The sequence below is a fragment of the Convolutriloba macropyga genome, chromosome 13 (genome assembly GCF_964194025.1).
Source record: "Convolutriloba macropyga chromosome 13, txConMacr16.3, whole genome shotgun sequence".
Lineage (NCBI taxonomy): Eukaryota > Metazoa > Xenacoelomorpha > Acoela > Convolutidae > Convolutriloba > Convolutriloba macropyga.
In genome coordinates, this window is record NC_134480.1 from 24,606,111 (window position 1) to 24,623,334 (window position 17,224).

Here is a 17,224-nt window from a genome sequence, read left to right on the forward strand (position 1 = left end):
CACTTCCAACTCCGATTTTAAAAAAAAACCTGCAATCAGAAAAAATATCGGATATCAGATTACCAAATCTTATTTTCTCAACAACCTCAAATCAAAGCTATCCAGACAAAACAAATGATTTCCTTCCCTCAGTAAATCTAGAACCGAGGTTTAATAATCCCCGGCATTCTAGAGAGCCATCACAGATTCTGTAACTCGATTGTGTGGGTTTTGATTCACATATTAAATCGTCATCAGAGTGACGGGGTTCCATTAATCCGAGAGTGGCTGTGATTCCAAACTTGGATTATGACTTTTAACTGATAACCTATGGCATCTCAATGAATTAATAAAGTCGACCAAGATTATCTTAGCAAGCCATATATTAATTGAATTCATGCATTTCAAAAAATTCATAGATTAAGTTAACGTCTATAGTCTAACAAAAGATATATATTGTCGTTTATATATAGAAACACGTTAACAATAATTGCTATGAACTTCGTTCATTAGCAATTAAACACTCTGTTTTTGTTTCACTAAATTTTGCCCAAAACTTGAAAGCCAAAAGTTTTCCCGCGTTTCATTTCAAAATTTACTCCAATAAAATTGATTTTATAAAGACAATTCATCAAAACTCTTTCCGAGTCGTGAAAAGAGAAAACCAGAAAACTTTTTCGATCCTTAAAACCAGGAAACCATGACGCCTCTTCGAGTCGTAAAAATGCAAGAGAAGGCTGCTGAAAAAAGGAAATAAAAAGCAATACTCGTCTTCCAATTGTTGTGATAGAAAAACCCACGAGATGTTTATCAGCAGCGTCAGCTATTGATTTGCGGCTTCTAATCAAATGCATTTATGTGTTTTCGAAGGTTATCTCTTACTAAATGACTACTAGTCCTTTCGTTTTGATTAAAAAAAAGAATTTCATGGCAAGAGTGCGCAGTTTCTACTATCACACTTTGTTGCCAGCTTTTCGGTGCCTTCAATAGCATTAAAAAAATTAGGAAAACAAAAATTAACAAAAGCTTATAATTGGTCAAAAAATTAACTAACTATCTTCTATCAAATGACATTGAGGTCAATTATGGTGATGGTTTTGTTCAACAATCAAATGTTTAGCCAAATTTAATATTATTCACAGCACGAACGACTTAATTTGTTACTTAACTTCTGTTGAACAGATAATTAATACCCTGCATGTTTTTCCAGCGAATCTTTTATAGCTGTAGGTATAATGAAAGCCTCAGCTTGTTGAAAAGATGAGTGTCCGTTATACATGTGAGAAAATGAAGTCGAGAACTGAGTTTTTTAAAATGGCGCCGGACACTTTTTTTCTTTAAAGATTAGGTGAAATTTGGTTTCTGTCCATTTCAGCGGCCACTTTAGTAAACAGCATCACGACGTCAGTATATTTCAGCTGTTATCGCATTTCGTGCAGAATTGTAACATTCCATAAGATGTTTTCCTCACTGTGGCGATCAAACGATTGAACATTTGCTCTTATGACGCCATATGATACGCAACACTGTAGTTACGCAATGCTTTTTGTCAATCACCAATTCTTATGACGTCATATCCGGCGACGTCATATTAATGTTTTGGTCACGTGTGTTGAGTTGTTCCTCGAGCATTGCGGTGTGGGATCTGAGTATCTCGACTTCTTCCAAGGCCTCTTCAAGATTCTGCTCCAAAGTTGCACTTTCAAGTGACCTAGACTTCACTTGAGCTGAGAGGAGGCGGATTTCCTCATCCACCAGTCCACTTTGCTCTCTATAGTAAAAAGTGGACGATATCAAATAAATAGCGTATAACAGTTAAGGCGTGTAACGGAAGCATTGCATTTGAGCGTGAGTTGGGATCTCACTATAATTCAGGCATGTGTATGATTTGTGTGTAGGGTTTGTAGCCTGGATAAAATCAGAAAGGCGTGTCAAAGGCTGTAATGAGAGCTCATTTTGCACCATAGTAACATTTAGAGGAAAAAAACAATTTTGGCTTTACGTTTAATTAGATTTTTATTAGCAAGCTGCCAACTGAGCTCAACTGTCTAAAATTCTGAAGGAGAGCCCAGGTTGAACTCATCCCAAGTCAAAAGTTCACAGCTCATCCCAAGTTCAACCCAAGTCAAAAAATTATGAACAACTTATGTGTTATAATTGTGTTATAAACAACATATTACAACTTCAGATTATGGCGTATATGACAAGTTTTAGTCCTAAAAATGTCAAAGAATGAAAATACTATCATATTTTTAAAGAAAAACTGAAAAGTGCTAAAACGAAGTGCAAAACATATGCTTCAAAACAGCCGTTAAAAATATATGCATATATTAATTTTTAGTCATAACGCATTTATGGAAAAGTTGTGGTCATAAACTTCAAACTATTTCTTTTTTAAATTCTCGAGGGGAAATTACGAGCTGAAAATTGTCAGTTTAAATTTTAAGACTTTTTATCGACCAGAAAGAAGCTCATTAAGTATTTACCGACTGCTATCAGGATCTAGGAAAACAATATGAATTGAAAACTCTTCGCATGAACGTTCACAGTTGCGTCATTGCACTGGGATGTTGTATATTTTAGCTGTACCATGTCTTGGAAAAAAGAGCCCCCATTATTGCTTATTTTGCAAGAAAAACGTTCAATCTGTTTTCCCTGTAGTTTAAGAAGTTCATGAGTCTAACGAAACAACCTTTAAATACCTCCTGTTTTTTGTAATGAAAAATTAAACCATAAAACTTCCATTTATAAAAAAATTTTAGTCAAGGGAACCCCCATTTTTGAAAAGGTTGCAAGGATAAAACTCCCATAGGGAAAAATCATAGTCATAAAACTTTCATTTATGACGCATTTGTAGTCCTACCAATTTCATAACTTTTTGTATGTAACAACCCGGAGGTTTGTTACATACAAAAAGCAGAGCGAATCAGCGCTGAATCAGTCTGAAGACATTCTGTTCTTTAGGATGGCCAGTTCTCTGTTCTTGTCACTATTTACACAGGCAATTCTGATTTTTGAGTGAAATTCACTTCATGAAAAATAATATGTTCAGCTGAACTCCCGCCAACAAGGTTTGCTTTATATGCGATTCTAACTTCCGCTTGGGTACTTGTAACAATTATTTGCGTAGCAAGTCGTAACCACTGCGCTTAATGGGATTTGTTGTAATTGCCTACAAATCAGCTTAATTATAAATAGTATGTATACTACTATAGTAATTACTAGTAATAAGCTACAAAAGTATGACATTACTCTGCTCAGACTTAATTTTGGGGTATGAGTAACTTTCAGACTATACAGGATAAGTTTAGCCTGGTCGAACTCCATGACTTCAATATACTCATACTAAAGAAATACTGCACATAAAGAAACTTAAAATATTCTGGACATAAAATGTTTCAGAACTGAATTAAGTTTTTACTCTTAAAATGTGCTGGTACAGCGCTGAAAAACTCTGCGACTCAAGTGCGGGAAGTTGATGCTCCCTAACTTTCTAAGATTAAAACTTTTTGTCAACCCGGGAATGCACATAACATCATTCAAAAAATGAAAAAAGTGAAAAATTTACTCGAATTGTCAAATTGCTCAGAGAAAGAATATTTTAGAAACAAACTGTCCAGTAAACATTTTGCATAAGTGAAAAAAGACACACCCACACACGTTTACATTAGTTTGTCCGTTCTTATCGTTCATATACCGTATAGAACAGCACCCCAGTTTAGTGGTCATATAACAAACAGCTACCCTCAATTTAACGTAATTTTAACATAATGGTCGGTTATAATTTTGCGGGCCGGCCATAATGGAAAGAGCGCGTTCGAAAAATATTAACTCCATCTCAGCTACGCCAGGAATAGACTGAAGTAATGGTTAAATGAATCTGTCAATCCCGCTTGAAGTCAGTGAGAACTACTGAAGTTTTTCGAGAACCACGAAGCGGTTCGAGATGTTAAGTCAGAATTTCGAAGTGACTCCGGCAGAGTCAGGTAGCCATGCTTGAAACAAGAAACGCGCACGTTTTAAAATGAGGGAAGTCAACGGAAGTCAACTTCTGTTTAAGCAGGAACTTCTGACTTTTTATTTTCTGGCACTCCAGACTTTCGGCACTTTAAAATGTGCACGTCAATGTTTTACTTTACAATCAAAGTTTGAAAGAAAAACGCTTTCCTCTCAAAGTTCTGGCCAACTTTCAATCAGAAAATGTACCTTAAATGCTCCTTTTTGGTGCAATTTCTTCCGGTAGTAGGCCTATAGAGTAAATTTGGGAATTCGTATACTTATAAATGAACAATTAAAATAGGAATATCATTTGCACTCACTGAACTCAACAGTCGCTAGTTTTTGGAATTGTGAGACAAATGCATTGTAACGTAAAAGACAGTTATAAGGTTTTTTTATAGCATAATTTACTATAATCTCTTGTTTAGCGGGGTCAGCCAAAAAGTATTACAGTTTTTTCCGCGTCTGGTTTGTTATGTCCCCTTCTCACCTTCATTAAGATATGTTTTGTGGAATAAAAAATGGACCAAAGATTTCACTTTAATTTTTAGGGGTGCTGATAATTGGTGCAATATAGGGTCATGTTTGAAAGCGCGTTCAATTTGGGCGAGATTACTGTATTTTCAGAATGTGGTTTTTCTGAAAATTGACTCTTAAATTGTAGCCACTTTTAGTTTGAGCGTGATCCATTTAGAGAGGGTGTCTTCCGATACCCAAAAAAATAACAGAATTACAATGTGAGAAAAAAATCAAATTTAATTGTTTTTCAAAGAGCAGAAATGGCAAAGAAACACCACGAAAATGCGAATACAGTAAATCAAATGAACGAAAATTGGAGTAAACACTGCTGAAAAATTATCTCTTACTAGATACGTTTCTTTTTTCAAAATTAAGCAGGCAAAATGCACATCAGTTCTTAACTATTGAGCTCCATTGAAATAAAATTTTGTATTTTATAATTTTGGGGGTTACCTTAATTTGAAGCAAATAATTTGCCACTGGTATGTAATTCAGCGTTGCTTTGTGTGTCTTTAAAAGCTATTCGACACCGGTGCGCGATTATATGTTATGAATATCAGATTTCAGCGCAAAATTTTTTTCCAGCAAATTATTTTACTTTTACAATGCATATTTAGCTGGTAGCCATTAATTACTGACTTTTAGTGCATCAAAACCGCAGCAGTATCTTATTTTTGTCATTACTTCTGGCAAAATTTTATTTATTTTTTTCATTATATATATACATATATATATATAATATATATATATATATATATATATATATATATATATATATATTTATATATATATATATATATATATATATATATATATATAACAAAAGGTAGCAATTATCACTCTAGTTTGGTCGAGAAAGCATAAACTGTTATGATAATTGCAGTTCCATTTTATTTGTCTCCTCAGTCACAAATGCTAAGTTGCAGTAATTGTTCCGACCCCTCTTGAGGGGGGAGGAACTATATACTCAAAGGAGTTTTTTTTGTTCAATCAATTTTCGCCAATCGATATATTCATCGTAGAGAGTTGAGACTGGTATCATTAGAAAGCTCGTCCAGCGTAGAATATGGAATTAAAAAGGTTTTTTATAATTTTCGTTTTCTACAGGGAGTTATCGAGGTTTAAACTTCTGAGAAAAGTAGAGTGAATTCACGTTGTTTTATTCACATTTTCCGAAATTTTTGACTAATTTTTCGTCAATTTTGCTAAAATTGTTAACATTTTTAAAAATAGTGTTGTTGATCGTATTTTTAAGGACAAAAAGCCTTGTTGATTATTCTGATTTAATTTTTTGGTCAAAAACTCGGATAAATATTTCAAAATTCAGCCTTTTTAATCAAAAACAGCACGAAATAAGCTACTTTAGTCCATTTTGATAACATTTGCCGGCACTACACCCCCTAACAACACTAATACAATCTTTGTAGACTCATAAGGGAATATTCGCACTTCAACTTCCGCTGAGAGTGCTCTGTAATTAAAACTATCCTTGTTTATTAACAAAAACGCAGAATTTTTTTGAGTTTTCAATTAACAAATGATCTATATCTACAAAATTCGAAAAATCAATAGTTCCTAACGGACAATAAGCATTAGCGGGGCTAGTTTTGGGCCAATCTTGGTTTGTTACAATCCAAAAAGAATTCGGATTGCAATCAGTCGGTCTTCTTTTTTGAAAAAAGACCTTTTTATAATAATAAAGAACAGAACATATCAAATGAACGCTCAGGAGCGATAGGTCCAATTGGTTTCCTCAGCAGCTCCAAGCTAATGCTTTTAGCTTTTTACTTGAAAGTTTATGATCGTTTCGACTTTAAAAAATAATTGATTTTTAAATAAATAATGGCTTAATGAAATTTTCCTCCATTTTTTTCTTAATTTAGTGAACTTGCAGCTTAGTGTCAGCAAAGAAAGAAAGCTTCTTCATTCTACTGATTTAAAATTTAGTCTCGATTGCGTTTTTAAGCCCGAAGTTATTGTTTTTTGGCTTTTATACTACTAGATTTCAGATTTTTTATTGTTTTTAGAAATTTGCCATTTTTTCATGTTTTCCAGTCACATTATCACATTACTGACAGTTCTCATATCACATTATTAGCGTTCAAAATGAAACACAATTTAACATATTAAAATCTTTAAAGATATAGATTATCGTCTTAACGGCCTCGACACTTCTTTCTTCAAGAAATTAATTGAATTTTTTAATTTTGTCTTTAACTGTCATTTTTACTTTGTCATTTCAGTTGTATCAAATTTCCTGTATAGTGACAGTTTCACTGGCTTGTCACAGAAAAAAGGACGAGCCAGTAATCTGATATTAGTAGATAGCTGATGGCTTTCAGGTATTTGAAAACAATGGTTTTCCAAAACTAAAAATAAAAAATTTTTTATCTTCGCAAGTTTGTTCTTTTTATTTTTCTTTTTGGTACCAAATCTCGTTAATTACAGGTCGAATATGACATTTTGGGTATCAAGGGAAGGTGTCAAAGGGGATTGATGTCCCAATATCTGTTTTTTTAAAGAATGCGTTATGACCTTACTGAATTAGAGACCGGTTTTTCACAAAAAAAGTAAATTAATTTGATTTTTGTCATGTTTGACGTTCTTTTCGTAGACGGAAGAATTATTCTGGATAATATTAGGTCTCAAAGAATTCCTTTGGATGTATAAACGACCCTATTTAAAATTTTCATTTTCTAATTAATGTTTTTCTTGACTTTGGATATATATTTGTTTCGAAAAAAAATCAAAAACATTACATACTTTTGCCCTCTTCTCTTTTTGTCTACTTGTTACCTAGTCTCACTAATAAATGGCCAAATACTACATTATCGGAGTTTGAGGAAGGCGCAAACAAATATATTTTGAGGGCCGAAATATGGCTTGACGGTTTTGACAGCGTTTTCTGGCAAGTTTCAATTGAATTTTTGTTTGTTGTTTTTTTGTTGTTCTTTTTAGCCACTTAAAGAAACTAATAAGGACAGGTCCTAATGCCCTTCTATAGAAACATTAGTAGTCGTAAACCTTTGGGATATCTTAATTGATTTCTAATGTTTTTAATTACTTTGAAGTTAAATTTTTTTTAAAAATAAGCGAATTTTTTAACTTTACTGTTTTTGTTCTTTTTTTTGTCTAATTGTTACCAAACCTTTTCATGGACTGGTCCATATCTTTTCTGGTGATTTATAAGTTATTTTGTTTAGTTTTAGGTTCATCCGGCGGTATGTTGACTTTATTATTAAATTTTGTTTTTTAAAACGGACAAAAAGTTTTTGATGTAATTAATGTTTGTTGTTGTTGATTGATTTTGCAGTTCGTCTTGACTCGCTTTCTTAATATTGGCATATCACAGCAATTTAATGCTTCATTTTTTACTCCACTGAGTTATTTTCTTTGGAGGCTATCTTATCGTTCAAACACAATTTTTTTGAAAAATTACTTGGGCTTTTTTGGGATTCCCAAAAAATAATTTTTGGGTTTTCTATCTGTTCCTCTCATTTGGTAGACAATTATGCCAAAATTGTGGTGGTCGGAACCTTATGTGCCATCGCACATTGCTGAGCCGCCTTGTTTTTTCTCAACTTGCAGAAAATTTAAGATAATTATATCGACTGCTTTTTTGTTCATACTTTAATTAATTTTCATCAGAGCATCATCGACTAACATATGGTATTATTTTAAATTATTCGACGTGGTCCGGGGATGGTCCGGTGACATAATTGAAAAATCATCCAATTCTCCCCGTAAATGTTTTTGGACACAAAATTATAGCGTATAATTTTGTATATCATCTGTAGAACAATTTTCAGTCGCCTATTTGTTCCTACTCGATCATTTTTTGCATTGTTGATCAGTTCCGAAACAAGTACGAAAAAAATGAACGATCAAAAAAATTAAAGGCAAAAATTGCGAAGAAGTGTTTGTGAAGTTTTAATTTTAAAATAATTGTCGAAACTTGATCTTAATTTGGTACAAAAGCCTTAAGGTACAAAAGGTCTGCATCTAACTCGTAAGCCGTTTTAAGATTGTGGACCAGTTGAGGGTCGAAGTGCAGCACCGAGATTTGGGAGAGAATGGTTTCTATCTTCACATTTGAATTCAGTCTCATCTCTGCCAATTCTAAAATATAAAATACATCTCGATGAATCGAACTAAAAAATTTAAGACACGATGACACATTGACAGGTTCAGGTCCGTGTTCAAAAGCACCCATAATTAGACGCGCCCGTGATCAGCTAAATCAGGTTCAGTTTTACTCTGCTACTTGACCCTCCCCCTGTGCCTTGATAATCGTCTTATCATGAGCAATGGAGTTCAGCCCCGGTTGCTTCATTTATATAATTTAAGGCCCTAATTAAGTGGCCCTCGAGTCCGACCGAGGTTTTGAAGACCCACCCTACTAAGTTAGGGACAATTTCTTGCAAAAAAATGATAACCAAGGAGTATAAAGCTTGAAGAAGTTGCACTTTTTACTGCCTAAACGCCTTTGGCTTTACTCCTCATCCCACTTCTAAACCTTCCAGACAAAAATTGCATAAAAATTTGCTTAGGGGCAATTAGTATTTCTGATGATTCTGATAGAACAAGAATTTGTAAAAAACAATGAGAAATTCATCCATGTTAGAAGGGTGAGAAAATAGCCAAAAACAAACTGAGTCTAAGTTAAGCCTGATATACCTACACAAGAAGCAGTATTTTACTATAGAGAACGAAAGCTGGGGTAGGGAGATGAAACGTAGAGACAATAAACAACGAGAGAGTTGGTTATAAGAGATGTCCAAGATCGAGATTTCGATTTAATAGTTAGCTCACGGCCCTTCCAAGTAAATAGGCGGCTAAATGCCCTCCCTCTCTTCCTCCTTTATAACTTGTAGTTAAAAATGCAGGAGAGTTTTTCTGCTGCAATCAATGCCTTCAAATTCTAACAAAGTGTTTGCAAATAGTTCCCAAATAAATTATCGACCGGGAAAAATTTATCGATTCTACAGATATCTCAAGAGGAGAAACTGAAACCAACATCTCAAAATTTAGCGGTATCTAATGCTGTATTAGATAATCTTTGTATTTCAGAAAACCCGAGTCTAGTCCTGGAATTAAGAAAAACCTATTTCTTCCAGGTTGCGGGGGGGGGGGGGGGGGTAAATACTGATATAAATTAGGCGGCCAAAGACCTTAGTTAAAGGCGACGCAAATTCGTTTCATAAGTCCAGCCCAATTTTTTCATATACAAAAATGAATCAAATTAAAAATTTCTGGCAACATGATGGTTCGGTCTGGTAACCTTATCCTACCTTACCCGATGTTTAACCAATTGCGCTACATCAGCTTAAATTTGAAGGAAATTATAGATCTTTGCCGTTTGTGTCCCCAACCCAGTACGTTATGCATCCCCCAGTTACAGAGCACGTGTCATTAAAAAGTAAATCATTATGTTGAATTATAGCACGTGCGTCTGGAGGAACAAATAAAATGCACCCACTAAGCTGTGGGGGACACAAACAGAAAAGATCCGAAATTAAAAACAAGACGTTGCTGGGTTTGCAAGCGTAATTCGAGGACATACGTGTCCAAATTACAGGACACGTTTTATTGTCCTCCCAAGTTCCAAGACACTTTTTAAAGTCGACCTAATTTCCAGCACACGTTTTCCTTGTCTAACGAAATTCGAGGACTGTTGTTTTAGCTCCAGCCAAAGTCGAGGACATGCTTACAGTCCAGAGAAATCATTTTGATACCAAAAATCTACGCAGTACAGTCTTTTCGTGCCTCATATCAATCGAGGAAGGTCTTTTAATATTTCCAGGTTTAGACTAGGGAAGCATCTTTAAACTTTATGAAACACAAAAAGATATTATACAATCTTTCAGGGTAAACTTCAACACGTTTTTTTAAATTTCATGACCGATTACCTCAAAAAATTAATTCAAAATAGTTTCGACACATTCTTTTATTGCATCAAAAAAGCGCCAATGTATCTATTACCTTCTCAATTTCTGTACAAATAAGGTCTGAACTAATGATCAGAGAAATGTTGTGGTCTTAGAGAACGCTCCATTTTGGACATATTTCGAGAAGGCAGGCTTCAAGCAATTTTTCTCAAATCAATTCTTGATTTTTTGAAATAAAAGTGAAATATAAATTTTTAAAACTATTCTTCATTAAAGATTACGTGTCATCTCAACAATTCACTTAACACCTCAACATCAATTTTCTTTCATTTAGACAAAAATAGTCAAAAATGATCGAAATATGTGAATTTTCCCGCTTTGGAGAAGCGAGATTACAAATATATCTCCACAACTGACTTTTATATAGTTTCCTAATAATTTCAATTGAAACAAATATTTTATTGCTTTTTAAATTGAATGTTTATTGTTTCGTTGTTTAGCAAGGAGAAGCGTTACCTGAAAAACTTTTGCAATTTTTTCACAATTTTCTTAATGTGTAACTTAAAAAACATGGGTAACGTTTTAACATCTAGTCATTTGATTCTTTCATATGAATAGATTCGAATTATTTGAAATTCCCTCTTTAGAGAGCCAAGCTGGTTAATTTCCCTGCACAACTAGTTTTTTTTATAACTCAGATTCCAAATAATTTCAATTGAGACAAAAGATTTATTGGTTTATTGATGCTACTTATGCCTAATAAAAAACGGAAAAATTGGTCGTCATGGTACAACAATTTACTCAGTTAGTTTTATAGTTTATGAAAGTTTATTTAAAACAACCTTCATGACAAAAAGTATGTCTGCTTTAATGAAGACAATTAACGAACCACGTGACAAATGTAAGCGTCAAACACAAGCATGATCAAAAAAGAAGATATTTGACATCAAATGGGATCCAAGCCAATAAAACAAATAGTAAAAAACATTGAACATAAGAAACAAATCTAATCAGCCTCTCCAATTACATACAAAATGAGACTTACAATAATTGACAAAAAGTAAATAAAAACAAAAATGGGCAAAAAAAACCAAAATTGACATTTTGTTAAAACCAACACATATAAATTATATCGCCAATTAAATTGAAAAATCATTTGTTAAAGGGCCAATGACACTTGCTGTTAATGTTAATAAGCGACAGAAACCAAAAATTAATATTTTTTTCAAAGAAATGTTGTTTAGTTTGTTAAAATCAATATCTTTGATTTTAGTTTTTTTAGAACACTCACAATTTTGCTTTATGGAGAGCAGATGAGTTTTATAATTTACGAGACCATGCGACAAAACAAAAAAAAACAATTTAGAAAACGGAAAAATCCAAAAACTGAAGTAAAACTTTCGGGGAAAAATAGTGTTAAATCCTCAAACCCTTGGATTCCAATTCAAGTTACTTAGTAGACTTCATTACTCCTCATTAGACAGCCCAGGAGAACTATTGTGAATGGGAGTTTTAATATATTTAAAAAACAACAATGAAAACGGACAAAATCCAAGCATTTTTTGAAAACAAATCACGTCAAATTCGTTATAGCAGTTAGATATAAGTGGAAAAAATAATTCATTAGAGTGGAAACAGAAACTTAATTCATTAGAGGGCCAATCAGACCTCTCATGTGAAAAATTTATATGGAGATTTTTCTTAAGATCTTAGTGCAAAATTTTTTCTTGCAAACAACTTTTAGAAAATACAAGGTTTTCTTTTCCAAGTTTTCTCTTCTCGGGACAAAGTTTTCGAGCAGCACCTAGGCCAACGTTATTTGCACCTGGCTTCAAAAAGTACATTCTTTGGCTCTTTTTTGTCAATTTTTCAGCATCTTTTTTTCTGGATTTCGTTAGCTCACTTTGCCCATCAAAAATCTATCTTATATTTACAAAGTATTAGGTCAACAATTAAAGTCGGGGGATAGGGGGATATAATTTTCCTTTTCTTCCTGTTTTTCCTTCCTTTTATTCTTGCAAATTTGGTTTGCAGATTTACCAGGTTATTTAAAAGTAGTTTAATAAATGCAGCATTTTGATGTCATTTTTCAATGATAGTTTGATTTGTGCATTGAAGTAGTGGAAAAAACAAGGAAAGGAAACACCACTAAAATTTTGTTTTATTTCCTAACACTATCACAGGGAAACCAGCCACCAGCAAAATTTGTTCCATTCTCCTAACGCTAATCGCGCATGTCGAGCGGGAACAAATTTTACTGCTTGCTGGTTTCCTTGTTTTATCCACTACTACATATTCACTCTAAGTCTAACATTAAAATATGAAGTGTTTTAATTCTAGAAAAAAATAATATACAACTCACCAAAATTTTTGTTTTATTTCCTAACACTAATCACAGGAAATTAACCAACACTAAAATTTGTTCCTAACATCAATCCACGAAGTGGTTGGGGAACCAAGACCGAAGGTCCTTACATCAATCACACATTTCGACTAGGAACAAATTTACTATTGGTTTCCTTAACCAAACACCACTCAAACTTGATTTATTTTCCTCACAGAAACTCGGAAAGGAAACACCACTCAAACTTGACTTATTTTCCTCATAGAAACTCAGAAAATAAACCAAGTCGTCTGCTATCTGCTTTCCGTGTTTTATCCACAACTACAGCCACCAATAAAATTTAACCCCTTCTCCTTACACCAATCCATCAATAAAAAACTACATGACAGATAAATTAATATTATACTTATAAACATGCTCCTTGAATTGATTTCTAGTTAGGCCATATCTGTATCTATGAAGATAAATACACAATCTACACTTAGCATTTCTAAATCTATAGTAAGAAATATGTTTATTAACCCCACACATACAACATGTTAAATATAAATTATTATCATTATTGTTGTGTGCACAAAGTCTCGTTGTGCAGATTGCTGGATTGCTAGGCTTAAGGCTGTAAAAGGCTAGCCCGATAAGAATTAACTTTCTCTTTACTTGTTTGAGATCTCTCTAGACACCATGTGCGCTTCTCACTTGCGCTCCGTTTGGAGCACACGAATGATGACTGGTACAACCAGTAATTGAAGTAACAGAGCGTGTAACATATTTACAACTACGAACATTTATAATATAGTAACATAAATAGTCTTTTGTACGAGTTCATATTAATACTTGTAGGTCTTGGTTGCAGTGTGAGTAGGTGTCTCACCACATTCCCCCCCCCCTCATTTAGGATCCAGATTTGTACTTAATAATTGGAGTTCTCGTTAGTGTCCTTGGTTGTGATGTTCTGGGTGTTTATGTCCCATTCGGGGTCTGGTACGTGGGGAGTCCAGTCAATGGAGTCTGAGTGCTGTGCGTTTCGAGTGGGGGCAGAGTTGACGGAGGCGGTGTGGAATGAGTCTTGTGAGTCTGAGGATAGTATGACTATCTCTTGTCCAAAAGTAGTGTAGTTCGGGTTGATGTTTAGTGCGACTTGTGGAGGACTGTCCTCGGCGGTATCGACGAGGTCGATTACTGTAGTGTGCTTGTCTTTTGGGTGTTGTGTGGAGTCGTTCGTTGGGGATAATGGGGATAGTGAGATATTGGCTATGGCTTTCTCTACATTCAGCTTCTTGACTGTGGCTTCTGCTTTAGACTTTCGAATGTTTCGCATTGGGGGTGATTTCGCGATTGTTGACACGGTGCTCCGTTTGGGGGTGAGCATGAAGTCGGCTGCCGATGATGACGTGGCAATTATGAACGGTTTTGTGTGTCCTGGGGATCGTTCCTTGAACACGCGTGTCGTGGGTTTATTGCTGAGTTCGTTGAAGTTGACTTGGTTCTGACTTAGTTGGAAGGCGTAGCTGTGTTTCAGGGCTGCTAGTTTAGCTTTTGTCAATTTTGTGTTGGCCGTTCTCCTGGCTGCTGATACAAATGCCTTCTTCCGTATGCATGATTGTTTACCCTTTTGTGCTTTCCCTGGGGATTTCTTGTTGAACTTTTTCTTTCCTCCTGTTGTTTATGTGAGGATCGGGGATACATTGAATGACGGGCCTGGCATTGAGTGCGATGGATGTGCATCGTCGATGGGTGTAGACGTTTCAAGTTGTTGTGTCTCTGTTGTGGAGCTCGTTTCTTCATTGTTGACCTTTCGCTTGCGGGGTTGTTGAATGTTGGGTTGTGCGGATTGCCTTGGGTTCTTAGAGTTTTCACCCATCTGGGATGTTTTCAACAGCTGTGCTTTTTCCGCTAAACAGAATTTTTCTATTTTACGTTTGTTTCGGTTATAATCTCCAATTGTTTTGCAAGCTACGAAATTTATGAGGCGTAGTTTTGGTTCTTGTGGGGCGGGGCGTGTTTCTGAAGATATTGCTATGTCATTGTTACGTATCACGGTATTTTTGCGATTGTGAGTGTCTATGGTAATGGTGTGAGGGGTGTAATCGACTATTGTGCCGTCTGGTATTATGGACCAGAGGGGTTTTAGCATGCCTCGTGGTTCTGGGTTTTTTCTTCTTATAGTTTTTCGTGCTAGGTTGCGACGTGTTTGGTCAATAATTGTGGTTTTATCTCCTATTTGGAATTTAAATTTAGACGGAATTATTGTACCCTTTTGGGGAGGCAACAGAGGTGCATTGTCTGACTCCGAGGTGTCCGACGATTGGGATGCTTCCGATTGGGGTTCCTGGGGGGTTGGCTCGTCCTGTCGGTACTGTATGTCCAGGTTAATTTCCGAGTTGGTGTCCCTGTCCCAGATCGCGGCCGGCGTCAGGCTTGGGTTTTGGAGTAGTCGTTTGTCTAAGTAAAATGATTTTATATGGTGGTATGATAGGTTTTTGTGTTGGGTTTTGTAAGGATGTTAGATAGTTCCGTATTTTTCGGTCTGCCAAAGTGTGCCTGGAAAGGGGCAATTTTAGTGATTCTGTTTGGTATTAGTCTAATGGATTCAAATTTTTCTGTTTTTTTTCTGCTATGGTTGTGTTATCCCATATGGGATCAATGTTCATTGTTGCTAGTCTTCGTTTTAATGTTTGTATCAAACGTTCTACCATTCCTGAAGCGCGGTGGTCGTGCGTAGGGGAGAATATTAGTTTTATGTTTTTATCTTTGCAGTATATTTCGAATGCTCTCGATTTGAATGCTTGCGCTTGGTCGCAGCGGATGCTGCGTGGGATTCCGTGGAACTTACAGTATTGGTTTAGAAATTCTATTGCCGTTTGTGTGTCACAGCTTGTGTGAACTAGTGCGGATGGGTAACGTGAAAATCGGTCTACCGCGGCAAGTATATAATGTTCATTATTATTGTTTTTTTTGTCTATGATGGGTCCGGCAAAGTCTAATTGTAGCTCTTCGTAGGGTTCGCTTAATTTAGGTAGTGTTCCTAATTTTGATTTACTGATTAAGGGGTTTTAGGTTCTTACCTTGGTCTAAGCATTGCTTGCAATTTTCTGCCCTGAGGGCTATTGTCCTGTGTATCTGGGGAAACCAGATCAAATTCGCTAATCTGATCATCCCCACTTGGCCCGGGTGGGTTCTGTGTACAGCGCTGATGACCAGATTTTGTAGTTGGTGTGGAATAACTAGCTTGCCGTCGTACAACAGGCATCCCGATCGGGCTACGGCTAGGTCATTTCGTAGGTTGTAATAATATCTGGAGACTAGCTTTAGTTGGTCCCAATTGTGGTTTTTTACCAACCGAATGATGTTTTGTAGGTTTTTATCTTTGAGGGTAGCCTCGGCTAGGAATTCCTCGCCGAATACACGAGAGAGGTTTAGTCGATAATCCGGGGCCGTTTCGTTCTCAAACTCGAATAGAGGGGCATGTTTATTTTCGTCTATTGGCTCTCGGCCTTGTCCTAGGTTCGAGGTTGGGGGTGTGTTGTCCGTTTGGGTTGCCACTGAGATTGGGGTGTTTTTAGTTTGGGAATTATCAAGTAAGTTGTGCGACATTGTTGTTGTTTTTTGTCTTCTGGCTCGTTTTGTGATTTGTCTGTCGAAAGTATTTATATTCGGTCTATTTCTAGTGACCACGTTTATTTTTGGGCTGTATTGTAAGTAGTAATTGTTGGGATTAAAGGATAATGGGTGTTTCTTTTTCTCTGGGAGGTTAGAAGAATTAGTGTTTGAGTAAATTGTGATTTTTTTGGGATCTTGAATGTTTTTGTGTAATGAACTTTGAAATTTTGAATTGGAGTTTGATTTTGGATTAACTAGCGAGAAAGAGTGTGACTGTTTATGGCGAGAGAAATGGCAAAAAGCGTTCGCTGTATTTTGATTGCGCTGAGCGTTGTTGTTTGCGTCATGTGATTTGTGTGCTAATCCGAATGGAGCGATCTGATTGGTTGAAATGTTGTGTTTACGTTCTTCGTTCAAAAGTGTGAAAGTAAATTCTCTAATTCTGTTTATTACGAAGAGTTCTTCATCTGGGCTTATTGGGGGATTTTGGTGTGGGTTTCTGCTTAGGTAATCAGTGAAGCCCATGTCTTTCCCCGGTATATGATGGATTGAAAAGGTATATGGGAGTAATTTGTCTACCCAGCGAATCAGTCGGCTTTGTCGTGATTTGTTCGCCCGATTGGGTTTGAGTGCGGAAAGTATGGCTGTGTGGTCTGTTATTAGTTCGAATTTTGATCCTAGTAAGTAATATTTGAAATGGTTTGTTGCCCAAACTACTGATAGTAGTTCTAATTCGTTTTTTACTATATTTCATTTCTGCTTCGTTTAGGAAACGGCTGGCGTAGGCTATGGGGAACCATCCCTCTGGGTATTGTTGTTCTAATACCGCTCCAAGTCCCGTGTGGCTTCCGTCACATTTCAGACGTGTTTTACGATGTTTGTCGAAATGTTTTTT

The 17,224-nt window shown here is 35.6% G+C and overlaps 1 protein-coding gene across 3 annotated transcripts in view; it reads right to left on the bottom strand.

Moving 5' to 3' along the window:
* Positions 1 to 995: 995 nt before the first annotated feature.
* Positions 996 to 17,224, bottom strand: part of LOC142352042 (uncharacterized) — a 128,596-nt gene continuing 112,367 nt past the window's right edge. For 2 of the 3 annotated variants that reach the window (XM_075404387.1, XM_075404389.1), the window contains 2 exons: positions 8,505 to 8,616; positions 996 to 1,750 (listed from right to left, as the gene is read on the bottom strand). In XM_075404387.1, the coding sequence (XP_075260502.1) occupies positions 1,543 to 1,750; positions 8,505 to 8,616 (320 nt within the window). In that variant the 3' untranslated portion in view covers positions 996 to 1,542. The remainder of the gene's footprint in view (positions 1,751 to 8,504; positions 8,617 to 17,224) is intronic. The other variant, XM_075404388.1, reaches the window with a different exon arrangement.